At 41.0% G+C, this 27,797-nt stretch overlaps 1 protein-coding gene across 1 annotated transcript in view; it reads right to left on the bottom strand.

Moving 5' to 3' along the window:
• The window catches only part of Arsb (arylsulfatase B), a 188,776-nt gene that overhangs the window by 149,443 nt on the left and 11,536 nt on the right, over positions 1–27,797 (bottom strand). Inside the window, exons 2-4 of the mRNA XM_060385574.1 lie at positions 22,846–23,032; positions 18,341–18,531; positions 6,263–6,470 (exon numbers count right to left, since the gene is read on the bottom strand). Coding sequence (XP_060241557.1) covers positions 6,263–6,470; positions 18,341–18,531; positions 22,846–23,032 — 586 coding nt within the window. The remainder of the gene's footprint in view (positions 1–6,262; positions 6,471–18,340; positions 18,532–22,845; positions 23,033–27,797) is intronic.

Genomic DNA, 27,797 nt, shown 5'->3' with positions numbered 1-27,797 from the left:
CCTCTGGAAGAGCAGCCAGTGCTCATACCACTGAGCCATCTCTCTAGTCCCTACTCTTTTTTTCAACTGAAATCCACCTGGGAGAAGCTTAACTCTATGCTCTGTTGGTTTCTGGAAGATACATATACACACATGCGTACATACATATATACATACATACATATATACAGACAGACAGAAATATGTTTAATGCAACTAAACATTCCCTGTTCCATTACAGACATATCATTGTTCTTTTTACACAGAGATCTCTGATCCTTCTCTGACAGCATGTGTTCAGAGTTCATATTTCTCCTCGTGAGAAGCATATGTATATGTAAATGTACTATGTCTATTTCTAGCAGGTAAATTCTCAGGATTTGAATAATCATTACCTTAACTCAGAGGTTCCCAAATTTCTATGTACAAAATGATTATGTGGGATGTTGTTACAAATTCTAAGACCCTCCCCCCCCCAATTCCAGGGTTTAGATTCAGTTTAGATTCAGTATGTTTTCAGTGGGAAAACATAAGTAACCAGGCCTTAAGAATGAGGTGAGGGCCAGTGAGTGGGCCCAGCAGATAAAAATGGTAGCCACCAAACCTGACAGGCTGAGTTCAATTCCCATAACCTACAAGGTAAGTAGCAAGAACTAACACCTTCAAGTTCTCTGACATGCACTGGGGGATGCATGTGCATACACAAACACATAAATAAGTAAAAAGGTAGTAACATTCCTGAAATTGTGTGAAATTCACATGACTAAAAGTGAGCAGCTTTGCAGATTCAGTGGCATTTAGTATAGGCATGGGGTCATGCAGCGACAACTCAGGTGTTGTACCCACACCCAACATTTAACAACCTTGCTGCTACAGTCTTAAAACAATGCACTGAGAATGGTCACCTTAAACACTGAATGAAGGGCAGGTGACAAAGAATGAGAGGGCTTGTGGACTTCTCTAAAATTAAAAAGGGAACTTTAGAGAGCCTAACTAGAATCTGTACTCCTGCCTGCCTGTCATGAAGCACAAGCTTCACCAAGAAGCTGGTGCACTTCAGGGTCTCTCTGCTAACACATCCAACACTCACTAGTCTGGACACACAAGTGCCCAACCACTTACCAGGAAAAGCAGCACCAAAGGAAAGCAGTGAGAAAACTTGGAAAGATGAACCACGTGGTTTCAGTGCAGGCCCTCTCTCCTGGGGCATAACCACACTGCTGTGCTCATTATTAAATTCTATTTCAGGAAATAAACTGTCAAGAATCACAGGAAAACCCTCTGGAGAAAAAAAGGCAAATTAAGTTTCTCCTTAGGGCAGCAGTGGTTTGTGAGCCCTTGTGGGACATGCTAAGACCCTCTAACAGGGAGAGCATATCAGATATCCTACATATCAGCTAATTATATTATGGCTCATAACAGTAGCAAAATTACAGTTATGAAGTAACAATGAAAATCATTTTATGGTTGGGGAGACCACAGCATGAGGAACTGTATTAAGGGGTCACAGTATTAGGAGGGTTAAGAACCATAGGTCTAGCTGATCAAGGACTGGTTCTCACTTTTGAGTTGCCTTACTTGGGATCAGATTTTTTTATAGAGCTCTGAAGTTTGGCAGCTGGAACAATGAGTTGTGAGGACAAAAGTCCAGGGTAAAAGCTTGCTCCCTGGCTAGAACTAGAACTCCCTCTTTTAGCCAATATCTAGCTAAAAACAGAAAGATGGACGCACATCATAACCCATGATATGACAATGGCAAGACAGCTTGTATAGCTAGAATCTCAAAACAGTTTCACAAAGTTTAAGCCAGCAGGGCAGCAGGGCTGACCAATGCAACTTGGTTTCTGGATAGCAGCCATTCCTCCTACCTGAAGAGAGGCAGGAGAAAGCCTGGAAGCGATCATTTTGTGCAAAGGACCCTTTGGTTGTTACCCTTCTATATGTAGTTAAGAGATCTCGATCACTTCTAGAAGATTGGACAGGAGGAGAGGATGGGTCTCCTGGGCCATAAGCAAAAGTAAAACATTAACAGGATGGAGCTGAGGGTAGCCAGGTCACTGCACGCAAGGGTGCTCTTGGCTGGCCAAAGAACTGGTGGCCAGAAGGGAAGGTAATATAATTCAGTCATATGGCTTCTACAGGGCAGAACACACTTCACTCCTGAAGGCCTGAACACTCAGTGAGCTGTGAGTATCACCCTGACCTCAAGACACGGATGTGGAACAGGACTGGCTAGCGGATAGAGAGAGGGCCACCTGTGCTGGATAGACCCTGCATTACTCACGTTCAGAGAAAGAGTACATAGCAATACTTCCGCAGAAAAATGAAGAATTTTAGAACTCTTCTGAGGCTTTGGGAACAGATGTGGAGAAAGCTAAAAGGAAAGTAAAAGTCAATGAGGTGAACTTTTTAAAAAGGGCTTTTGATTAGTAATTAGATATTGATGCCAGTAGATCTGATTTTGAATCCTATATCTCATGTGTCTCTGACATGAGGCTAATCTCTTAGCTTCTTGAAGTTTGGGTTCCTTCTTTGATAAAACGAGAATTTGGAACTAGCCCACAAGGTAACTGTTTACACCATGAGCAAGTGCATGGTGAGTGGAGACAAAAGCTAGAGGGAGTGGGCTGGGCGAGCAGCCAAGACTTAACAGTGGTCACTCTTGCCATGAAACTCCATGGGGAAGGGCACTGACTGAGGCAAAGGAAGGATTGCAGAGATGTTAAAAACACAGTCATAACAATGTCCATGCAGGACCCCGAAGGCCAGAATCAAAATGGCAAAACTGTTACCTGGTAGCAGAGTTGTGAGAGAGACTGGGGAAAAGGATAGAAAGCCAAAAAAAACAAAACAAAAAGTGATACGAAAAGAAGCTGAGTTAGCAATTCATCCTATTAAAGTTTGGTTTTCCCTTTAAGTCATGTAGAACAGACAATGAACTAAAATGTGATCACAGAAAACTTGCTGAAAAGAAGAATCATCTGGAGATGCAATCAAGGTAGTCACTATTTCTCAGGCAAGATTAATATTAAAATATTTGTAGACTCATATCGAGACATAAGGAGAAGATTTAAACTACGGAAATAACTTTTAAAATGCCTCCAAAAAAAGGTTCCAAGGACCGCCTTACTACCCAAATCACAGAAAGAGATAGGAAAGCCATCCTAATTATTTTATTGCATGACTTTAACCAAGACAACAGACTGTCAATGAAAAAGTAAACCAGCTCCACTGTCATTTGTAAATTGATATAAAAATCCTAAAAACTCCACTAAATCAAATTTAGAAGCATTATAGAAATGCATAGTCATCATCAAGCTACACTTAGCCCCCAACACAGCAAAGACAACATATGATTAACACATCTGCTAAGACATCATAGTATCAGAAAATAAGACAGCCTTGTCTATCGGCACCTAATCACAGTGTTCTCAATGAGAAGTTTCAAATATTATTTTTACCAAATTGAATAAAAAGTTCCTGATGTTTATAAAATGATTAACTCTATTTTAAAATGTGCAACATATCTGAAATCATGGAACTGAAGAAACATTGATCTTCAAATATTTTTTCATTCTCACATATCATGAAAAAAATGTATCCCATCTCTTCCCAAACATTCTTGACACCAATGTCTCTATTCCTGTCAGAAACCCTTTGAGAGGTTTAACAGTTTCCAGAGTGAACGCCTTTACTTCTGAGCCCTTTTTAGTTCATGAGTAACCTATTAATCCATATTTAGGAAATCACCCCAGAAACCATGTTGTCATGATCCCTGTAACAAAGGCTTGGGTACCTTGGAGTCTCCAATTTTTGTGATTCTGAGACCATTCCCCAGGAATAACAGCTAAGTTGGTGTTCAGTATCCTGGCCTCCACTGGTTGTTTCTGGAGACTCTACAGGCTTTCCACGCCAACACTGATCAAAACACTATAGAAGGGTTTTTAAATGAAGTAAATGAGGCTGAAACTCAGATTATAAGAGACTTTGTGTCATTGTTTTGTGGAAAAAAATATTATCTCACATTCAACAAGATGTCCTGCATTTCATATCAATACAAGGAACACTTAGAAAATTATAGCAGTTAGAACACTAAAGCAACTCCACAAGCCACTCATGCAGAGACCGTTAACCCAGCCTGCCCTGCCTGGATCCTTGGGAGCTCATTCCTGCAGCCCACCTCAGAAGCAGATCTGCTGTGTCAGGAGTCGGATGAGAACACAGATATCATCAACTCATGAAGGATGGTGATGAACACATATCATCCCAGCACTGAAGGGGCCAAGGTAGGAGGACTGAGAACTCAGGCCAGCTTGGCTATATGGTAACCAGATTCTGTCGCAAAGGAACAAATGGACTGCCATCTATGAAGCCAGAAAATGACACAGAGCCTGAAACACAGATCCAGACGTGCCCACATGTAGCTGTGTAACTATGAGCTAAGTGATCATGTCTTTGTGTCTAGTTTTCACACCTGCAAGATCCTCAGGGAGGGAAGTACTGTGAGGGCTATTTAAACCATGTGAAGCTCATAAAATTGTGCTGCATATAGTACATACTCAAACCCACTAGATTTGATAACTATACGTAATTAAAGCAAAGCAAAACAACAGAACAAAACCAGCTATGAGACCAGGAAGACTAACTCCTCATGGTGTCGCCTCAATCCTGCAGTGACTTTCCAGTAAATCTGACTGAATGATAAGTCCTGCTCTCACACATGGAATTTCCAATCAAATCAAAGGTTTTTGGTATTACCCAAGGCCACAGGATTTGAAGAATTTCACTCACTTGAAAGACTCCCAATTTATTTCTAATATCAGAGATCAGACCTCTACTCTTGCCTGATGCGTCTAAAACAAAAAGGGGGAACTGTAGAGAGCTGTGTAATGCCGCGCCTTAAAGATGGAGCTGGTTTCCGCCTTCCACCTTCCCGATGGTGAGTGCTCTCTGTCATGAACAATTCCACATTTGGCTAAGGCTGAGGATCTGGCTTACTTCCATGTATGTGGACCTATCTGCATTGCCCACGTGGCACGCCTGGGTTGGCTACCCAGAGGCTATTTAAGCTGTGGGCTGGCTTTCCCCAGGGTCCGAGGATTGTTCAAGGTTCCTGAATAAAGTGCATTGAGAAGAACAAAAAACAAAAAACAAAAAGAAAGACTGACTGAAACAAAAATACAAACATATTGGGTGTGCACGGGGAAGTAAAGTAGAAATAAATAAAATAAAACAGAGAATGTTGTGAATACAGCAAACTTCAACGATGTGTATACATATATGTATCGTACATGTATCAAGTACATTCACACACATTAAGTTTTTACTTAAAGTAAGAAAATACACAAAAGAAGTTATTGGGAAATAAGAAAGAGTTCTTGGTGATTAAAAAAAAAACAGTGATTGAAACAAATTCAACACAAAGTTTAGAAAAGACTGGCAAATAACCTTTCCAAGTAGTAAAAGAAATGTAAGGAAAATGGAAAAAGAAACTAAGAATGTTAGGAGACTGTTCAAGTAACCAAGTTCTGTGAGGAGGGTGGGGGGCAGGTGGAGTTCTAACCATTCCAAAATCAATATGTGGGAAAGTTCCAGCAGCATGCCCTGCATTTCATAGTGCAGAACATGCCGCCTGAGTGTTCGGGACAATGAACAAGCAGAGATCTCCACCCAGGTCCCATTGTAGTGAAGTTCAAGAAACCATGAATTTAAGAGCTTTCTCCTCGGAAAGTCCCTGACTCCATGAAAACAGTTTTCATTCATCTCTGAAAGCTGTTTTACTTTGCTTTCACCCTTTGCTTACTTTTCTTAATGAATGCATAACTGTTGTTGTCAGAAAAAATTAACAACAAGAACAAAAAAAAATCTTATCCTTGAAGAATCCAGACTAAGCTTAAATGGCTCCTTTTCTAATCTGGCTTGATAGTGTCCTGTCTCTCTGGACAGAGACCTTCAGTTAGCAACAGTGGTCATGACAGCTGTGGTGGCCAGGCATTCTAGGGATTTTTCATCCTGATGCCCTGTGGATGTGTGGTGCCTGTCTGCTAATTCACTCAGTTAGTGAGTGCTGGTCTTTAAGTACACCCCCAGTGTATTTTGAAAAATAAACAAAAGGAGAAAACATATGTAATTCTCTTTCCTTATTCCCACTGCGACTGTGGCTCCACTCCTGCAGCTGGCATTTATTGTCACATGGAAATGCTAATGGTTCTGGTGTGTCTTTCTTTGTTCCACATATCCCATGCTTTGCCAAGAGATGGATTTCCTAAACTGGTAGACTAACCTGTGGAGAAGATGAACACTGTGTTGTTCCAGAGCCCATAGCTTTTCAAGGCTTTGGTGACGTTTGCCACTGCTTCATCCATGAGGGATACCATCCCTGCATAAGTACGCCTGTGCTTATCTTGGATGAAGTCATATGGCTTCATGTATTCCTCAGGGACCTGCAGAGGATCGTGGACAGACTGGAGAGCAAGGTAGAGGAACAGCGGCTAGAAAAAAAATTTGCAAAGCAAACATCAGTTAAAAGGAACGGAGGCTTTAAATATTCAACATGAGGCAGTCCAGGTTTATCAAACAACTTCAAGGAAAGCTACAGAGTGCACCAAAATATCTCTGGATCATATATGTGATAGGCAACACACATCCAGAGGACATAAATAATTCAATAATAAAAGGCAATTTAGTTAAGTGCAGAGAATTTAAATAGGTATTTCTCCAAAGAAGATATAACAAATGCTTATAACCGAGGGACTGCAAAACACAAAAACTGCAGTAAGACACTGATTCATACCCATTAGGATGCTTAAAAATTTTTAAATAGTATGTAATAATATTGATGAAGCTATGGAGAAATTATTTAGTGGGAATGTAAAGCAATATATGTAGACATTATAAAAGCAGCATGAATCTTCTTAGTATTACACACAGCTACCATACAACTTGGCCTTTCTATTCCTAGAAAGCCATGAAAGCACATGTCCATGTAAAATATGCGTGGATGCTCCCTGAAACATTATTCATAATGGCCAAAAATTAGGAAAACTCAAATGTCTACAACTGATGGGTGGAAAAATAAAATTCAGAATATTTTAAGTCACAGCATATACAATCAGTGACAACACAGTTGGGCTTTGAAAACATAAAAAGAGCCCATCAAAGACCACATCTTGTATTATTGCACTGATTTAAATATTCCAAAGAGGCAAGTCTATGGAGACAGAAAGTAGATGACTGGTTGTCCACAGCTATGGGGAATTCAGGGGAGAAGATGGACAGGGATTATTAGTGGGTAGAAATATCTTTCAAGAGTGATGAAATGTTTTAAAATTAGATCTTAAATTTTCTAGTTAACTGTATACTTTAAATGGAGAGTTTTGTACTATGCAAATTACACCTCAGTAAATATGTTCAAAATATGACAAGACACAAAACAAAATATGAAGGTCAAAGTCCCAGAATAGGACAGGCGGCATTGACCCAAATAAACAATAATATCGACAACACACCACATATTAACTGCTTTACACAGAACATACTCTGATAATAATTGGGCTACTTTCTCTAAAACTCAAAACCATCCTGTTATATCCATTTCACAAACGAGTTATCCAAGACTTCAGAAGGGTAGGTAGTATGCCCAAGTATCATTATTTGATGAGGGATTTCCTCCAGGCAACCTCCCTGTTACAATGTTGACATGCACCAACAGATATGTTAGCTAAAAATAAGAGAAGTTTATCAGGTTTTTAAAAACACGTTTTTGAGGAAACAGTGCTTTGTTAGTTTTTGATATTGAACCAAATCAATGTAAGGCCAATTTAATTGCTAGAAATAAGAAGTGTGATCCAGAGGTTCTGGTTTTTCTCTATGCCAACCTGCAGCATTCAGTATCTGTGGTACTCCCGGTCAGCCCTTTCTCCTTAAGGGGCCTCTCTTCAGACATCCCCTGCACCAGGCCACACAGAATTTTTCAATGACTTGAAATCCCTCAAAAAGACAATTATCAATGGCTTCAATCCAAGAATAAGTATATTATTTTATTAGAGTATTTGAGGCATTTAAATCATAAAAAAAGGAGGCAAATAGGCAGATGGGGAAAACTCACTTCATTTTTTTTATTGTAAAATTGTTCTAAATGATATTCATCCCTTTGATAGAATGTGTGCCAATCAGTTAAGGGGATGCAGAGGTATGGTAAGAGGAAGGGAGCTCCAATAGACACCCTTAAATTTATTTGAATTGCACATATTTCAAGTTAAATGTTAAAATTAAAAGTTATACATTTTTCCATGAAAAAATATTTCAAATTCCGACTCCTAAAGTCCACACCAAAACCTTTGACACAATTTCACCCCACCTCTACTCCTGCACATGCTCACATTCCACTCAGCCCATACATACTCTGGGGTCCCCTGAACGACAGAAGGATGTGTAGGGGTAGGGGGCTCTGCTGTGGGAGGCTTCCTGACTTGTTCTTCAGCACTAGACTGAGCCAACTCCATCCAGCCAAGGTGTAGAGGGGACAAGACTAAAATTCACAAGGCAACCATAATCCACAGCCCACATAAAGTGTTTAAAAAAAAGAAGTCACATTCACCTGAAACTTTGTTCTTAAGCCAGGTGTGGTGTCTTATGCTTGTAATTCTAGCACTCGGAAGAATAAGACAGGAGAACTGCCATGATTTTTTAGTCCATGGGCTATATAGTGAGTTTCAGGCTAGCCTTGACTACACTGTGAAACCCTGTATGTTTAAATTAATTATTTTTGAAAAATCAGAAAGGGTGTGGCTGGCTGGAAACAGATAGGATGTAGGGACAGAGAAGCCTTTCTGCTCCACTTCTTTTTGGTGTCTCTGACTGAGCATCTCTTCTGAGGTCCTAATTGACCCTACCTAGAATGAGCATTTTGTAATAACTTTCTATCAGATGTGCCAGATCTTTTCCTTGTTGCCAACTGCTCTGTGGAAAGGCAGGAATGTTAGAGCAGTACTCTTTTAAGTTTTCTGGCTAGCTTTGAGGAAGGGACCCTGAATTCTATGCCCTGTCCTGGAGAAGAGGAATCCACCCCACTATCTCCTGGGAATAAGCAGTAGGACACAGGTAGTACCTCCCTCCTGAGGTTCGTCCACTTGTCTCTCATTGGCAGTACTCGGCATGCCACAGTATGGTACTTTGAGGCCGCCATTTTCTTAGAATACCCCTTTGGGAATACAAGAACCTGAAATCATGGTCTGGGCTCTCAACAGAAAGTAGAATGTAAAGAAAATGGGAAGAGTAAGACATGGAGAGTGAAGAACATAGACCTCAGGTGAGGTAAAACAGGCTCTTCAGAACACTTTGAGGCACTTGGAAAACAGTAGGTACAAGGTTACTTTATTTTCATGCTATTTCTTCACAGTGGGAGATAAAATCCCATTGTGAAAGTTGCCTTCCCTGTACTACAATAGACCCAGTGTAAATATCCCTTTTCTCTCTCTCTCTAACTACCTCCCCTCTCTTTCTCTCTGTCCCTCCCTCTTTTCCTCCTTCTCCCCCTCTCTCTTGACAGGGTTTCTCTGTGTAACAGCTTGGCTGTCCTAGACTCACTGTGTACACCAGGCTGGCCTTGAATTCACAAAGATCTACCTGCTTCTGCCTCTGCCTCCCAAGTGTCTGAACCTTCCAAGTAACTTAGTCGCATTTTCTGTTTACTAGTCTCGCCCTTAGCTTATAAGTAACTGACTAGCTGCCTTCATTTTTTTTTTTTTTCTGTAAAACTTTGGCTGTGCTTTCTCTTGTAAACCGTCTCATGTCAGTTTGATTCTCAGAAGCAATCAGAACACCAAGAGTGCTGAAGTGAGTTTGTCCACTCCCGGCCAGGTCACTTGCAGCAAGATAGCAACCTAGTGGGGAAGGTGATAGAGGGAGAGAGTGGGCTACTTCAGTTAGCAGCTAAACCGTGAGGACAACACCATAGGAGCGTGGTAGGGAGAATTCTTATACTTTTGCTAGAGCAAAGATAATCTGGGGCCTAGAGAGGTGGTTCAATGGCTAAGTGCTAGCTGCTATTGCTGCTGTTCAGAGTTGGGTCCCTCACATCTACACAGGCAGCTCACAGCCTGCCTGTAACTCCAGCTCCAGGGGATCTAATGCCTTTTTATGACTTTTGCAGGTACCTGCATACATATACACACACACACAGACACACACACACACACACATTAACAAAAGTGAAAAAAATAAATCTTTTTTTTTTACACTTTATTCATTTTGTATCCCCCCATAAGCCCTTCCCTCCTCCCCTCCCGCTCCCCCCTCCCCCCCCACTGATAGGGGAGGTCCTCCTCTCCTTCTTTCTGATCTTAGTCTATCAGTTCTAATCAGAAGTGGCTGCCTTGTCAGGGTTCTAGGTTATCTCCATGAATAGTCCTTGGTTGGAGTATGAGTCTCTGGGAAGTTCCTGTGTTCAAATTTTCTTGTTCTGTAGCTCTCCTTGAGGAATTCCTGTCCTTTCCAACTCTTGCTATTTCCTACTTCTTACCTAAAATTCCATTCACTCTGCCCGTTAGTTGGCCATCAGGCTCAGCATTTGCTTTGACAGTCGCTGCTTCGTATGGAATAACAAGAAACCGAGAATTGCTAAAACAATCCTCTACAATAAAAGATCTTCTGGAGGTATCTCTATCCCTGATCTCAAGCTGTACTATAGAGCAACAGTTATAAAAACTGCATGGTACTGGCATAGAAACAGAATGGTAGATCAATGGAACCAAACAGAAGACCCAGAAATAAACCCACACACTTATGGACACCTGATTTTTGACAAAGATGCCAAAACCATACAATGGAAAAAAGATAGCATCTTCAACAAATGGTGCTGGTCCAACTGGATGTCTACATGTAGAAAAAAATAAATCTTAAAAATTATCTAGATTCAGTATTAAAGGAACTTACAAATTTTCAGTGTGGAATCAATCCTACTTTTTCTGTACTGAAAGAAATTGACTTTGAAAGTCTTTCCCATCTTTATTCCTTAGCAGCTGGTGATGTGACCATCAGTCTTAAAGGGCTACAAACATAAAACCACAAAGTCCATTTTGTGTGCTGGTCTGACTTGTGCTGACTTAACCTAAGGGACAAAGGTGAAGCTGGCCTGTCAGGTGACTATCACACATTAAGGCCTCACAGTTTTGCTCGTTAGATCATAACTTACAACAATAGATTCATGTGTTCTTTGAACAACAACAACAAAAAGTTGTCTTTCTTCCATTTTATCGTGAGCAGTCCAGGGCAAGTTGATGCAGGGGTGAGGAGCTCCATACATTTGCACAGCTCTGGTCACCACGAGCTATTTACAGCCCATTTCATAAGGTTAGGACCAATGAAACACATTTTATATATGCCTCCAGCCTTATTTCATTTTGTTAAAGACATAGTCCCTCTATATAACGTGGCAAGCCTAGAACTCACTTTGTAGACCAGGAGAGCCTCAGACTCACAGAGATCCACATGCCCCTGCCTCCCCAGGGCTTATATTAATGGTGTGTGCTACCACACCCAGCCATTTTATATATTTATCTTTTGTTCATTTGTTTGCAGACAGGGTTTCTCTGTGTAGCCTTGGCTGTCTTGGACTCCCTTTGTAGACCAGGCTGGCCTCAAACTCACAGAGATCTGCCTGTCTCTGCCTCCCTGAGTGCTGGGATTACAGGCATGCGCTGCTCCCAGTCATTTTATATACTTATATCACCACTCTAAATCATGTTTTCAGTGCTCAGAAGGTAAACTTTATTCAAAAAAACCCATTCTCCAACATCACTAAGTGAAAGCATTACTACGCTATTTTTAATATTTTTTAATATATATGGGTATTTTGCCTGCATACATGTCTGTTTACCATGTGCATGCAGTGCCCACTGAGACCAGAAGAGGGGATCAGGTCTCCTGGAACCAGAGTTACAGATAGTTGTGAGATGCCATGTGGGCGCTGGGAACTGAACCAAGGTCCTCTGTAAGAGCAGCCAGTGTTCTTAATCATTCAGCCATGCCTCTAAACTCACCATATTATTCTTAAAGTTCAAGGGGGAAATAGTTTTTGTACCATATGGTATCCTAATAAAAATAACAATTATCTAAGGCTCAAAGGTTCTCCAACCACCATCAGGACCGTGCCTGCAAAGGTTCTGGGGTCCTCCTAGGGCAAATCTGCATAAGCCAGTTTTTTACCTGCCAGCTGAACCCCCTGCGCACTGCCTAAAGCAAGCATCAACATCTGGTGCTGGGTCCCCTGGATGTCTATGGACCTGAGTCCCAGCCCTCTTTCATACCTTGGCCTTGGAATGTGGCCCATTCTCACCTCACTGACTCTTGATTCACACTGAAGTCAAGCCCCGTATTAACCTCCACAGATTTGTTTATATTAGAGCCTGACAGGTCCTTGGCATTTTCTTGATTCCAGACTCTTATTATGATCAACTCAGCCATAGCTGCCAACTCTAACTGCAAACTTTCCAAGTATTCTAAAAACTATAAAATGGAATCCTGGCTGGGAAATGATGACTAGACACTTAAGTGTCATATAAAAGCCAGACATAACCAGCTGAGCTACCTGCATACTCATATTAAAGATGCTAATGGCTCTTTTCCATTTCCTGTTATGCTCTATGGCTCCTAAGATCTGTACTTCAGACATCCTCATTATGGAAAGAAATCACATATCATTAATAAGGGGGAAAGCCTTGTTATTTTTTTATAGGTTTTCATAATTCAAAGTATAATTAGGAAAACATAAATAAGTTTTGAAACTACTATCTTTGACATCCAAATTAAGATATTTCTTCCCAGCTTGTACCCACACAAAGTCTTCCACTAGGAGTTGTTGTTTTATTTCCTTTAGGAAACTTAGAGTAGATAGGATGTAGAGGGTTTGTTTTTGTTTTTAGTTCTTCAAAGTGTTGCTGTTCTATTTTTAACAGAAAGTGTTATTATGAATATATTATTTTCTTTTTATAGTGCTACTACCATGAGTCACCCTGACATCAAGGAGAAAGGATGCCCCTTTGTGACACATGTAAAGCCATTAGCAGTGTCCCATGCCCAGAATCAGCAACTCAATCCTTACAAAACAGCTCTCTCAATTTTCTTCCTTAGCTGCCCCTTAAAAGCAGGTAAACTTTTAGTTGGCTTATGGATGCTTCATGTGAATTCCTTTAATGACTTTCATCCTATAACAAATGCCATGTTACATTCTATAAATGTGCCTGACAGCCTAGCACAGAATTAGGTTGAACTGTGGGGAAAGATGTTGCAAAGGTGCAGCTCCTGAAAACAGTGAGATGTATCACTACCTTGAGAACTGAAACTGAGAACACAATCTATAGGCACTGCCTTACGAACATGGTCGGGCTGCTGCTTGACTGTTGTTTCTTTCACTTATGTCTGTGCTTGGCGACACTGGGAATGATGAATACTTCTTCACAGCAGCTCAGGCACTGGCAGGGAATGTCCATCTCCCATCTGATGGTTTGTAATACCATCTATGAGCAGTGCCATGTCAGCAACACCCTTTCTATGGCCTGTAAGCCCTTGAGGCCTATAACTGTCCTCAATTCCGGCCTTCTCCACCAGCCCAATTTAGCCACCCATCCACAAAGATCTACGACTCCACAGCTGCTTCCTCTTAGCTGCTTGCTGCTATGAGGATGCTGGTAGACAATACTGTTTTGTACACGTTTCTATCTAAATATTTGAGACAATGATCCCTTTCCTCATGTTTCATGGCAGATATAGTTTACCTAGAAATGTCAGCATTATGTCTTTAAAAACCCAAAGTGTGGCAAAGCTGAGAACATTTTATTCCTTCATAATTAGTAAGAGTAGCAAAGACAGAATCTGGAAGATTCTGTAACAGACAAGGAGTCATTAGCAGGTCATTAAGTCTGAACATATATACAAAACTATCAAGACCTGTGCTGAGACCTCCAGGCAGTAAGAATGACTTTTTATTTTATGCAGATTACCATAGCTGCATAATTAGATCTCAGAATGTGAACTTGCAATAAGCAGTTGGCATCTGCTTGTCTCTGCATTGGAGAGCACCCTGGCTAACACCAACAGAAGCCTCTGAAGTATACAGGCTCTTGGAAGAATCACTGAGATGAGGTGACAATATATTAATAACTTGATCCTGCCTGAGACAGATACCTCACAATACCTGAAAACAGTAGTCCTTGCTAGTTTCCCAGGAGATTCTAATATGATATCAAGACTGGGACCATGGAGCCGAATATGAACTGGAATTCAGAGCCTCTGCCCTCAGGTACTAGCTGTGAACTAGGGACTCTGCTTAAAAGCAGAAGCTCTGGAGTAGGAAATGAGAGATCATATTCTGATTTTGACTTTCAACAGCCCTGTGACTTTGAACAAATCACTTCATTCCACTAAGCCTGGTTGCTTAAACAAACAGTGTGGCCCCTTTGAAGGCTAATAGACCGTTCTCTTAAAAATTAAGCTTAATTTTCTTGGTATTAGACTAGGTCTATAAACTACCACACGTCCAGTTAAGAGCTATAACACTACCAGCACCGAGTGCCACACTAAGAGAGTTTCTTCCATGGTGTACAGGCTCTAAGGGCTTCCTACTGTCCTTAGTTCCGATTTCTCACAGCTTAGAATGCCCGCCCACGGAGCTGCATCTTCTTACCCATTTAATATTATATGAAGCTAATTACCTAGCTCACCGACTATTTTTGTTTAAATCTGGACTTAAAATGTGCAGGTTTCTAAATATTTGAGAGAATATTCCCCTTTCCTCATGTTTTATGGCAGACATAGTTGCCTAGACATAGTTGTCATGGGTACCTTTAAAAACCCAAAGTGAGGCAAAGCTGAGAACAGTCACTAGGGAAGATTCCTTCATGTGTAATAAGAGTAGTAGAGACAGAGCCTGGAAGATTCCACACCAGACAGAGGTCATTAGCAGGTTATTAAATCTGAACAGGTATACAAGCCAGAACTCCCATCAGGACCTGAGCTGAGTATCTCCAGGCATTGTCAAAGGATACAAAGTCCAGAAAATTGGAAGAACCTGCATACTTTCTGGAATTCTCCAGGTCAGGTGGGCTCCCACTAAAGGACATTTTTTTGTGAATGTGCTAAAACAGTTCTTTATAAGGACATCCTGTGAGTCTAGCACAAATATCACTCATTTCAAAAGCACTTAGGTGATGAGTCTAGACAATCTGGGCTGAAGGCTATTCACAACTCTTTTCTCTTTTTACCTGCAACTAAATCTGCACAGGACATACCAAATAGCTTCCATATTGTGTCTCTGGAAGCCAATACACCATGCATATCAGTTTTTAAAATCCAACATTGCTAAGATGGCCATTTCCTTCAAGTTGGTAAAAGAATACAAACTCAAGCAGTTACCTTTTGTTTTCTTGGTAAGAATCGGTCAACTGATTCTAAAATTAACAAAAGAATACAAAAGATGGAGAATCACCAAAATAATCCCCAAAAGTATAGAATGATAGGACTTTCTCCAACCCCTGAATTCCTAACACTTCTCTATAATGGAGGGAGCCCCACATTGCACAAAGACACCTGTCTGTAAACCAGAAGCCTGGCTTTGCTAGCCACTTAGAGTGCACACATATCAAGCATCAAAAGTGTAAGAAGGTACATGAGCGACCCCAAAAATTCAACCAGAGAACTCCTTCAGCTGATAAACACCTTCAGCAAAGTGGCAGGATACAAAATCAACTCAAAAAAATCAGAAGCCCTCCTATATACCAAAGACAAAAAGGCTGGGAAAGAAATTAGGGAAACAACACCCTTCACAATAGCCACTAATAACATAAAGTACCTTGGTGTGACCCTAACCAAGCAAGTGAAAGACCTGTTTGAGAAAAACTTCAAGTCTCTGAAGAAAGAAATCGAAGAAGATATCAGAAGATGGAAAGATCTCCCATGCTCATGGATTGGTAGGATTAACATTGTGAAAATGGCCATACTGCCAAAAGCAATCTACAGATTCAATGCAATTCCCATCAAAATACCAACTTAATTCTTTACAGACCTTGAAAAAAAGATTCTCAGCTTCATATGGAGAAACAAAAAACCCAGAATCTCCAAAACGATCCTGTACAACAACAGATCATCTGGAGGTATCTCCATTCCTGATCTCAAGCTGTACTACAGGGCAACAGTAATAAAAACTGCATGGTACTGGCATAGAAACAGAAAGGAGGATCAATGGAACCACATAGAAGACCCAGAAATAAATCCACACACCTATGAATACTCGATATTCGACAAAGAAGCCAATTCCATTCAATGGAAAAAAGACAGCATCTTCAACAAATGGTGCTGGACCAACTGGATGTCTACATGCAGAAAAATGAAAATAGATCCATATTTATCACCCTGCACAAAACTAAAGTCAAAGTGGATCAAGGACCTCAACATAAAACCAGATACCCTAAATTAATTGGAAAAAAAAGTGGGGAACAGCCTAGAACTCATTGGCACAGGAGACAACTTCCTGAACAGAACACCAACAGCACAGGCTCTAAGAGCAACAATCAATACATGGGACCTCATGAAACTGAAAAGTTTCTGTAAAGCAAAGGATACCGTCATCAAAACAAAACAACTGCCTACAGATTGGGAAAGAATCTTCACTAACCCTTTATCTGACAGAGGACTAATATCCAGTATATACAAAGAACTAAAGAAGCTGAAAAGCAGCAATCCAAGTAATCCAATTAAAAAATGGGGAACAGAGCTAAACAGAGAATTCTCGACAGAGGAATATCGAATGGCAGAAAAACACTTAAAGAAATGCTCATCCTCATTAGCCATCAGGGAAATGCAAATCAAAACGACCCTGAGATATCACCTTACACCCATCAGAATGGCCAAGATGAAAAACTCAAGCGACAACACATGCTGGAGAGGTTGTGGAGAAAGGGGAACCCTGCTCCACTGCTGGTGGGAATGTAAACTGGTACAACCACTCTGGAAAGCTATCTGGCGCTTTCTAAGACAAATAGGAATAGTGCTTCCTCCAGACCCAGCTATACCACTGCTAGGTATATACCCAAAGTTTGTTCAAGTACACAAAAAGGACACTTGCTCAACCATGTTTATAGCAGCTCTATTTGTAATAGCCAGAACCTGGAAACAACCCAGATGTCCATCAACGGTGGAATGGGTACAGAAATTGTGGTATTTTTATACAATGGAATACTACTCAGCAATCAAAAAGGAGGAAATCATGAAATTTGCAGGCAAATGGTGGGATCTAGAAAAGATCATTCTGAGTGAAATATCCCAGAAGGAGAAAGACAAACATGGGATATACTCACTTATATAGACCTATAAGATATGATAAACATAGTGAAATCTATACACCTAAAAAAGATAATCAATTGAGCGGACATGGGGTAAGATGATCAATCCTCATTTAGAAAGACAGATGGGATGTGCATTGAATGTATGACAGGAGTCTACTGAGCGCATCTGAAAGACTCTAACTAGCAGTGTTTTCAAAGCAAAGACTCATGACCAAACCTTTGGCAGAGTACAGGGAATCATAAGAAAGAAGGGGAGTTAGTCTGATGGGGAAAGGATAGGAGCTCCACAAGGACCAAATATATCTGGGCACAGGGTCTTTTCTGAGACTGACATTCAACCAAGGACCATGTATGGATATAACCTAGAACCTCCACTCAGATGTAGCCTGTGGTAGCTCAGTAACCAATTGGTTTCCCAAAGTGAGGGGAACAGGGACTATTTCTAACAGGAACTCGATGACTGGCTCTTTGGTCTCCCCACCCCCGAAGGGAGGAGCAGTCCTGTTAGGCCACAGAGGAGGGCTTTGCAGCCAGTCCTGAAGATACCTGATAAAACAGGATCAGATGAATGGGGAGGAGGTCCCCCCCATCAGTGGACTTGGAAAGGGGCACGGTGGAGATGAGGGAGGGAGGGAGGGAGGGACTGGGAGGGAATGAGGGATCGGGACACGGCTGGGATACAGAGTTAATAAAATGTAACTGATAAAAAAAAAAAAAAAAGTGTAAGAAGGGTTTCCACCGAAATCCTGAAAGACAGAGTTCCTCCACCTGTACCCTAGGGTCTCCTCTCACAAGAATCATCTCTTGGGGGTTTCTGTACACTGTATGGGCTTTCTCCCAGACCTGATCCATCAAATCTTTAGAGGAAAGACTAGATTCCTCGCTTGTAACAACCTTCCCTTTCTGGCTAACTGGAACATGCTCTAAAAAAAAAAAAAAAAAAAAAAAAAAAGAAAAAGAAAGAGAAAAAAAATCTCCTTTGAAGTGACAAGATTTGATAATATTAAAGAAAGGATCCTTACTTTCTCTGGTGGGTGGTTAGCGATGAGGGTTGTAGCCCTTTTGCTAAATATGTTTGTTGAGTAAATATTGTTATACTCTGTTGCAGGTTCTTCACCATCTCGGAGATCAAGAGCACACCGTGTACCATTCAAAGGCTCAATTAGAGCACAGGACTCGTGGGTGTAGTAGTCTTCACTGCCTAGGAGGTATCCTACAAGATGAAAGTGAGACAAAAGAGTCAGCATGGCATAGAGCTTGTTAAGCAAATGAATATCCCAGCATTTAATTGCCTAATGCAACTGATTGCCCATGACGAAGCTAATCACATGACAAGGCTAATCAGAGCAGTATTTCCTAACATCTCTATATTTGTTAGTAGACACCATTAAAATGTTACTGCATAGAATTCCAAGGCCTTTTCTCACTCCAGGCTTTCAGAGCACTGGTTCTATCTTGTAACTCTTTGTAAGTGGATGATTCTGTGGAAATAGGTTTTTAGAAATCAGAGTTTCAAGTTCAATAGCTGAGATGTTAATCCTTTAAAGCTATCTAAGAGAAACAGTATCACTGCTAATGTGATTTGTTTTAAGGATTTACTTATAAGATAATAAAGACAGGATTCAGATCTTGTCATTTGTTGTTACTGAGGTTGGGAGACAGATTTCTGTAGTTATCAATGGATGCGCCCTTAGCAGGAGTTATATTTAGTCAAATGCTGACACCCACTGGTGAAAAGACACAAACCTTTCCAAATACAAGTTCTCTACCAGAGCTTAGCAGCCCCAAAGGTCCATGCACAGCACTCTGTCTAGACTATTTTACATATGTTCACCCTACTATTTAGAGACACACTGCTCACTGAGCTGAGCAGCCCATCAATGTCCCTATTTCTGTAACACAGAACCCTCTCCCACAACAGAGGCTAAAGCAAAGGAAAAAAGGAAATTTCTTAACTAATGGTTGTTCTGCAAGTTGTTTTGAAAGTATGAAAATAAGCTGTGTTGCTATTATGATTAATTTACAGGCTTGCTCAGAATAAGTCAATTAACATAAATGAGAAAGTACTTAGTGATGGCTCAGGGTTAGGAGGCTGTGTGGAAGCTGGTGGTGACTGCTCACAGAATCTGGTTTCTTTCTGTAAAATAAACACACACACACACACACACACACACACACACACACACACAAATACATGTGGTCCTACAGTGGGACTGTGATAATGGCACAATCCTCATGTTTAAAAAAAAAAATCACTAAATGGCGAGGGGCATGCATGAAGAAGGAGGAAGGAGGGTGGGATCGGGAGGGAAGGAGGGAGGGGCTTATGGGAGGATACAAAATGTATAAAGTGTAATTAATAAAAAAATCACTAAAGTTAACTATCTTAATTGGGTGAATGGCATGGTGAGGTGGACCCCAACAAGCTGTTAAGAAGGAGTTTGCCCAGCTTTTAGCTGTATTCTTACATACATGGCCCCTTTTAGTCACCATCTCAAGATGATGAAAAGTGGACCTTGTTCTTTCCCTTCTCATGAAGTTTGTCTACAATGACAATTAAGAGCCTTATACTGCTTATATAATAATTCAGTTCATTTTAGATTAACTATTTTCATGATCCAATAAGTTCAAGATCCTGAATATAACTAGTATATGACCTTAAGATAACTTACTGTGTGATTCTCATCTATATTTATAATAAGAAAAATCCAACATATTTATTACTTAATGTGGAATAGAAAAAATTAAATTCACAAAAAATCATTTCAAGACTCAGTGGGGAAAAGTGCCTGCCACCGAACCTGACAACCTGGGCTTGCTCCCTGGGGTCCCTGTGCTGGAAGGACAGAACTGAATCCTGCAGGCTGCCTTATGTGTATGTGTCTGTCTGTCTCTCACACACACAATAAATAAATAAACAATGAATGAATAAGTAAGTAAACAGTGACAATTTCAACCCTTACCTACCACTAGTTTGGGTTTTTAACATCTGCTAAGTACTAAAGCTTGCAGAGAAAAGTTCAGATTCCTTATCCATTAATATAAGCCAACACTGGAGAGGATAAAGGCACAGGATATATTTGGTTATAGGAACCCTAAGTATTAAATGATATTACAAACATAAGAACTATAGAAATAGAGCTATTTCTTCAAATACTTTGCCAATCTGATACCATACAACCAGAGGGAGACACACAGTGCTTCCATCATTGCAACTCATGAACTTGAGCTTGAGTGCTGAGCCTATGCTTTTGTGAGACACTTGAGAATATGCTTTTTGAATAACTAAGTCTGTGTTTTTCCATAGTTTTATCCAGATGTAATTCACACTCAACACAATTACCCATTAAGTCTGTATTTCTTTGTTTTATGGGCATTCAGTCACCTATCTGCTTTTAGCAGAGCAGCTGAACTACAGTGGTAATGACAGCTGTGCTCCACATACTCCTCCTGGCTACAAGTCTCTCTTCAGGTAAATGTAGGGCATGTGTCTATCTAGGCCCTAATTCTCAAAAGGCAAAGGATTTCTGCCCTTTAAGTTAAGTGTATGTAGATGTGTAAGAGTATGCATAGGTTAAAGGTCAAACCTGATGTCACTGCCAGAAGCTATCCCCGCGTGCTTTTTGAGGTAGGTTTTCTTCCTGGCTTGGCAATTAGGCTGAGCTGCCTGGCCAGCAAGTACCAGGAATCCACCATCTCAGTTTGCCTGACAGGATGAAAGGCCTGAATGACACCCAGCTTTTTAACTTAGGTTCTAGGGATCACACTAAGGTTCATTGATGCAAACACTTTACTGACTGAACCCTCTCCCCAGCTGTCCAACTACCAAGTTGTTAAGTACACAACTTAGATGTTAATAAAGATTCTAAATATCCACAACCTGTCAAAGAACAGACAGCAATTCATTTTGAAAAAAAAAAAAAATTGCCAAGGCACAGGCCAGCCATTCCTCTAGAACTTCTAAGATGTTAAATCAATGAAGGCTGATTTCTAACAGCCACTCAAGGGCAGTGAAGACTAATTTAGACTCAGTCAGAAAGAATGTCATGGTAGGCTAGCAGTGCTACGGCGCCCTGAGTGGAGAAGACACAAGAGCTTGCCTGTCTGATATCTTGCATCTTGACATCAGCTTTAAAATCAAGTAGCTAGCTGTGTGGTTTCAGGGCCTATTTGTGCTTCGGCCTTACCTTGCTTGGAAGCTAATACCTCAAATCAATCTACACGGAAGCCATCTCTTTATCATTACAGTGAAGCTCTCCGCTTTACAGTCTCCCAAAGGGGAAGTTTCTCTCACAGCTGAGAGTCTAAAGACGCTTCACTCTTCCCCAATACCAACAGCTGGCTTTTCTTGTCATGATGTACTCCTGGCACATCTTTCTCTGCCATTCCTCCCTCCTCCCTTCCAACATAAGAAGTCTCCCACCTCAGACTCGAACGTGGAAATTGTTCTCAGAGACACACAGCTCTTTCCTTTTCATTTGTGATTTACAATCTGGTGCATTTAAATTATTTTATGTCTTACTGGTTGTTCTATTTAAATGTTCTATGTTAAGTAAGCATTTAGTTTACAAGAAGCAGATGGGAGAGAGGGAGATTACTAACTAGCTGGACAGAAAGACAGCTCAATAGAAAAAGAACTTGATGGAAAGATACTTAATTAGCAGTAAAATGGTTATTAACTAAGGCAGAGTTTATAATTGCCTCAAGGTGTCATGTTTTAAAACAAACTTTAGGCTTCATATTTATGTCAGAGGGCTCTCTAGTTTCTAGTTTTCACTTGATTAGCTCCTACTACCATTTTTTTATTATCTCCTTTTATTATGATTAATTTTTCAATTGATCTTCTCTAATCTAGTAATTTCTTTTCTTTCTTTATTTTTGTTTTGTTTTTTGTTTTTGTTTTTGGAGACAGGGTTTCTCTGTGTAGACTTGGCTCTCCTGAACTCTCTCTGTAGACCAGGCTGGCATTGAACTCACAGAGATCCTCCTGCCTCTGCCTTCCTGAGTGTTGGGATTACAGGCATGTGCCACCATGCCAGGCTTGATCTAGTAATTTCAGAAGCAGACCTCATAGGTAGGAGAAGATGCCCAGGGAAGGTGAGTTATTCTTCTCCCCCAGGACAGGGGTCTCTGAACACAGTCCATACGGAGAAATAAAAATGTATGAGCTTTAATTAAGGAAACATTCTTTAATACAAAATCTGATGCTAATTCCATAAAACTCTGCCCCGTCATCTTCAGGTAAGCAGAGTTTAGGCCACAAGGCGCTCTCTGACATAAATGCTCCTAACCCTGTTCCTCATCAGCACTCTGGCAAAGGCTGCTGCCTTGCTATGGGCATGCGCACACCCAGAGCTCTGCACAGAGCTAGCATATGGGGGTAACATCAGAAAGCAACCCCACTCTGGTGCTGGCTGATTTACTGTGTTCAGGTTTCCAGTCATTTAGTTTGATGATACTTGGGTGTGTTTAATGAGCTGGCTGCAGTAGGTCGGTGTTGTTAAAGAAACATATGCATTTCCATTACCAAAATAGGTATCAAATCCTCGGCGTGTTGGCAGACATTCTTTCCGGAACATTCCCAGGTGCCATTTTCCCACCATGTGCGTAGCATAGCCTGCTTCCTTAAGAAGCTGGGGCAGGAGTTTTTCATCCAGGGGAACACAGCTGGGCTGGCAGGTTTTAATGAGGAGATGCTGTAAGCCCGTGTGGATCTTAAAGAGATAAACACAAAACCAGGGATTAATGCCCTTGAAACACCATGGAGTAGATACAGCAACCACGTCAGTCACAGGTCACATTTGTGGGTCTGCATGGTTAGGTGAATTCTGAGAGGCAGTTTCCTCAGTGAGACAATAAGGTAATGGACACAAATAGCAATTGGATGTATGAATAAAAACATTTCAATAAAGCAACATTTTCAACAACTATTTATCAAGGCACTGTTCAGGAACCAGTTATTTAATCTATCAACAAAAAGGATTCCAATCCCCCTGCATGTGAGAAGTTGAAATCTGATTAGAAAAAAAATAAATCTCTATTCTTTGAGGACTTTGTAATTTTTTTAAAGACTTACTTAACGATATGATGACACTGACAGCTCATGCTTTTTATTCAACCTCACATAAACCACAATCTGAAAAGACACTGACCTTTTCTCGAAAGCATTCCACTGACTGCTGCGTGGGTGTGGATGACAAAAGCATCTCTAGGGCACAGGGTCCATACAGCATCCAGCATTAAAAGACAAAGACTTGTTGAGCTTTAGAATAGTAAACATATAATTTCTATAATTTCAGAAGTCCCTTGAATCTTAATAAATTCCTTCACAAATTGAAATTATGATGAATTTTAAAATGCTACCATACCCATGAGGATGGATGAAGTGATCCTCCATAGGCCCTGACCTTCCTGGCACAGGGAAATCCTGATTTCCTTATATCAGTGAGTCTCAACCTTTCAAATGCTATGACCTCTTAATATAGTTTCTCATGTTGTAATGATCCCCAACTACAAAATTATTTTTGTTACTGCAACTGTAATTTTAATACTGTTGTGAACTGTAATGTAAATATCTGATATGCAGGATATCTGAATGTGACCCCTGTGACAGGGTCCTTTGACCCCCAAAGGGTTCACAACCCACAGGTTGAGAACCACTTCCTTAGATACACACGACACTGAAGGTAGTGTAGGTTGTGGGTGCCAGTTCTCAACCCAGGCAGGACTCTGAACCCTGGTCCACTGAGGGTGGGTATCAAGCAACTTGCTGCTAGTAATTCCTTAAATGTATTTGTGGGTGATTGACATGCTGCATAGTTAATGCAGGAATGCCAGCTCCATTGAGGCTCTATCATTTAATAGCTTTGTGACCTTTAGACAGTAAGACAGTGCCTTCCACGACTTACTTCAGTTTTGATATGTGTAAGGTTACCTTCATCTGCATCTACTTCCTGTGGTTTGGACAGGATTAATAAAATGATATAAAATGCCAAATACATATTAAACAGCCAACAATGATCACATTAGTAACAATGAGCAGCTATTGATAGCACAATTCCCTTCCTGTGCTAGTGTGCTTCTCTGTTGATGTGATAAAACTCTGACCAAACCAACCTGTTGAAGGAAAGAGGGTTTTTTTGCTTACATATTGACTGTAATCTGTCATAGAGTGATGCTGAGGCAGAACATGGAGGCAGGAGCTGAAGCAGAGGCCACAGAAGAACACTACTTCCCAGCTGCTTTCTAAGGTTTCCTCAGATGCCGTTATTCAGAGTCTAGGCCCACCTGCCTAAGGATGGCTAGCTCATGCTACTTCCATAGGCCAACTTGATGGAGGCACTTAATCAACTGAGGGTCCCTTTTCAACTCAGGGTACATCAAGCTGGCCACCAGGTTTAACCATCACACCTCGAAGTACCTGCTTCCTTGAAGACCTACTTCCTGGAATGTATGGTGCATATGGCTATCATATACAGTGCACACTGGAACTTTAAATCTACAGTTCTACAGGGATTAAATAAATACCCAGTTAGCACTGGTTTTTCCCAAACTTAACTTCCTAACCACTCAAACCATACAGATCCACAGACCTATATTTGGTTCAGTTTTGTCTAATTTTCATTATTTTAAAATCAGATCTACAAGTGTATGTGCGCATAAGCGCAGTGACCACGAGGCTGGAAGAACCATGTGGATAGAGTGAGCGGTCTTGGGGTCAGGTTGCTTCAGCCTGGGCAGCATCCCCATATGGCTCCCCCTTCCTTTCCTCCCTACTGGTCCAAGGGTGGTTAACAGCACCACTGGTTCTGTCTACTACACTCTCGGCCTGCTTCCACACCCACAGCTTCTAAAATAAGTCAATTTGCAAATAAACCTTGCATAATATACTCTTATTTCAATATGCCTTCTCTTTACTGACACAACACTGAATGTTAAGGATTTTATCATTTCTAGGGAAAGGCAGTTGTCACTGTGCACTCACATATACACATATGCATAGACTCTACACAGGCACACACATACAAATGTATTCACACACACAAGAAGGTTTCTTTCCATTACTAGCACTACAAGCTTACTAAACAGAAAATTGAGCCAAGGCTCAAACACTTCATAACATATAGCTGAGCAGGATGTAAAAGTAATATTTTATGGAACCCAAAATCACCAGTGGATATAAATGTGCAAAGCTTACGTAGAAAGCTCATCTATTACACGTGGAGAATTCTCTCTGATCACTAGAGAGCACTACCAAGAGACACTGTGCAGTTCAGTTTTCCTGTGCCACAGGTAGCAAGCCAGGTGGTCAGCTGAAACCTGTCTCCATTCTCTACGATCATACATAAAAGGGAATTTGTTCTTTTTCGTTCCTAAGAATTTATTTGACAAAACGTTTTTATGGCATTAGTGGTGAGCAGAAGCCAAACTCTGGATGACAGCCAAAAATGTGGTTTTGGTCTGTTCAAACACTATTTGAAGCCAGGAAGCAATAATATGTTGAGACACAGTAAACAGGCAAGTGCCAAGCTTATTCACCTCCAGCACAGAACTCTGGAGTATCCCACAATGTGTGGGGTGGGACACAAATGTGAATCAAAGAAAAACAGGCAGCTATCTAAACACAAAAAAAAATCTGCAAGTCTACCTAAAACTCATCTTCAACATCCAGAGAGAAGGTATAACTGGAAAAGACATGGCTGTCATATATTAAAGTCCGCAGGGGCTACCACTTGATCTGCTTTGTGTGGCTGCCTGTTCATCATTAAAACAAAGCCTCTTGCAAAACGCCCCCTTTGAAGATTGCATTTGACCATTAAGGATTTGCTCCTCTGATGCCAAAAATCTACAAACCCCAGGGAGGGTCCTGCTCTCCTTGAGATAACTGAGAAATTAGTCTTCCTCCAAAGACCTAGGAGATGATAAAAATACAGTCCCAGTAATTTTTCTTTTTTCCTGAGAAAAACAACAACAACAACAAAAACCACCACTGGAGAGGGCAGTGGCTTTCAGAACCATGCGGTCTACAGTCTATGTGTGTGCTGGCTAGTTTTATGTCAACTTGACACAAGCTAAAGTCATCTGAGAGAAGGGAATCTCAATTTATAAAATGCCTCCAAAGGTGGGATGTAGACAAGCCTGTGAGGCATTTTCTTAATTAGTGATTGACAAGGGAGGGCTCAGCCCATGTGGGTGGTGTCATCCCTGGGCTGGTGGGCCTGGGTTCTATAAGAAAGCAGGCTGAGCAAGCCATAGGGAGCAAGCCAGTAAGCAGCACCCTCCGTGGCCTCTGCACCAGCTCAGGCTTCCAGGTTCCTGCCCTGTCTGAGTTCCTTTCCTGACTCCCTTCAATGACAGACTATGATTTGGATGCCTAATCCAAATAAACCCTTTCCTCCCCAAGTTACAATTTGGTCATGATGGTCCTAAGAATTTATTTACAAAGTGGGGAGAAGAAGCCAAACTCTGGATGACAGCCAAAAATGTAGTAGAAACCCTAAGACAGTATCTCAAGAGCTCAAGTTACAACCCTTCAGCTACTCTCATAAGAAACTCTACCATGGGCTAATGAACCACTGTAACATACTTGGTAGTGGATGCCATTTTTCTCCCACCCTCAACAGTGTGGGATAACACCTGGTGGAGCAGGAGGGGAGTTCCATCTGGTCTACCAGCCCCATGCAAGTTGAACACACAACCTCCACACACCTGTGCATTTGTGAAATACCACCTGCTATGGCACTGGAGCATTCAGAAAAGTGAGCAGGCCTACCCCTCTACCTTACAGCCCAGGGAGCCTGAATGGATGTTTCTGGAACAGAGCACAGCCATAGGATGTGATAGTGGCTAGCCAGCGGTTCAGAATTCCCTGCCTGTGCTTTTGCCAGTTTTGAATAGGTTGACCATGTTCAGAAAACACCTGTGCTACCTATGGTTTATTCCTGGAGATGCTCACAGGAGAATGGAAAATCTGCTACCTCACGCTTGAAGCTTTCTGACAAGCACTCAGCTGCCCAGGGTGCTGCCGCCAAAAGCTACAGAACACACATTGTGTCTGAGGAGCCTGGCTTGGCCATCTGGTCTGGCCCCTCAGTGTTCAGGCTTTGCAACTGGCCCACACCACTGACAGTTTTAAGGGCCTATTTATTTTGGTGTTGATTAGTAAAAAGTGTGAGTCTCTGATTAAACCCACAAAGTGATGTTGTTTGTAAAAAGAATGAACAAGGCAGGTATTGTCTCCATGATTTTCTCTATTTAAATTATGAATCCAACAGAAATTTACTAAGGAAGAAAAATATAGAGATTTTTCTGAAATATATCTGAAAATATTTCTGAAATATATCTGAAAACAGAATTTTTAGTAAAGTGATGATTAAGGAAGCAAAATCAATGATGATGACCAGAAAGCAACAGTGTATACATATTTTTTTTCAATTAGAAATTGTTTGCTACATTTATTTATGTGTATATATGGGTATG

The sequence above is a fragment of the Meriones unguiculatus genome, chromosome 6 (assembly GCF_030254825.1).
Source record: "Meriones unguiculatus strain TT.TT164.6M chromosome 6, Bangor_MerUng_6.1, whole genome shotgun sequence".
Taxonomy (NCBI): domain Eukaryota; kingdom Metazoa; phylum Chordata; class Mammalia; order Rodentia; family Muridae; genus Meriones; species Meriones unguiculatus.
Note: the sequence above shows the minus strand (reverse complement) of the source record. Positions and strands in the feature narration are given on the sequence as shown.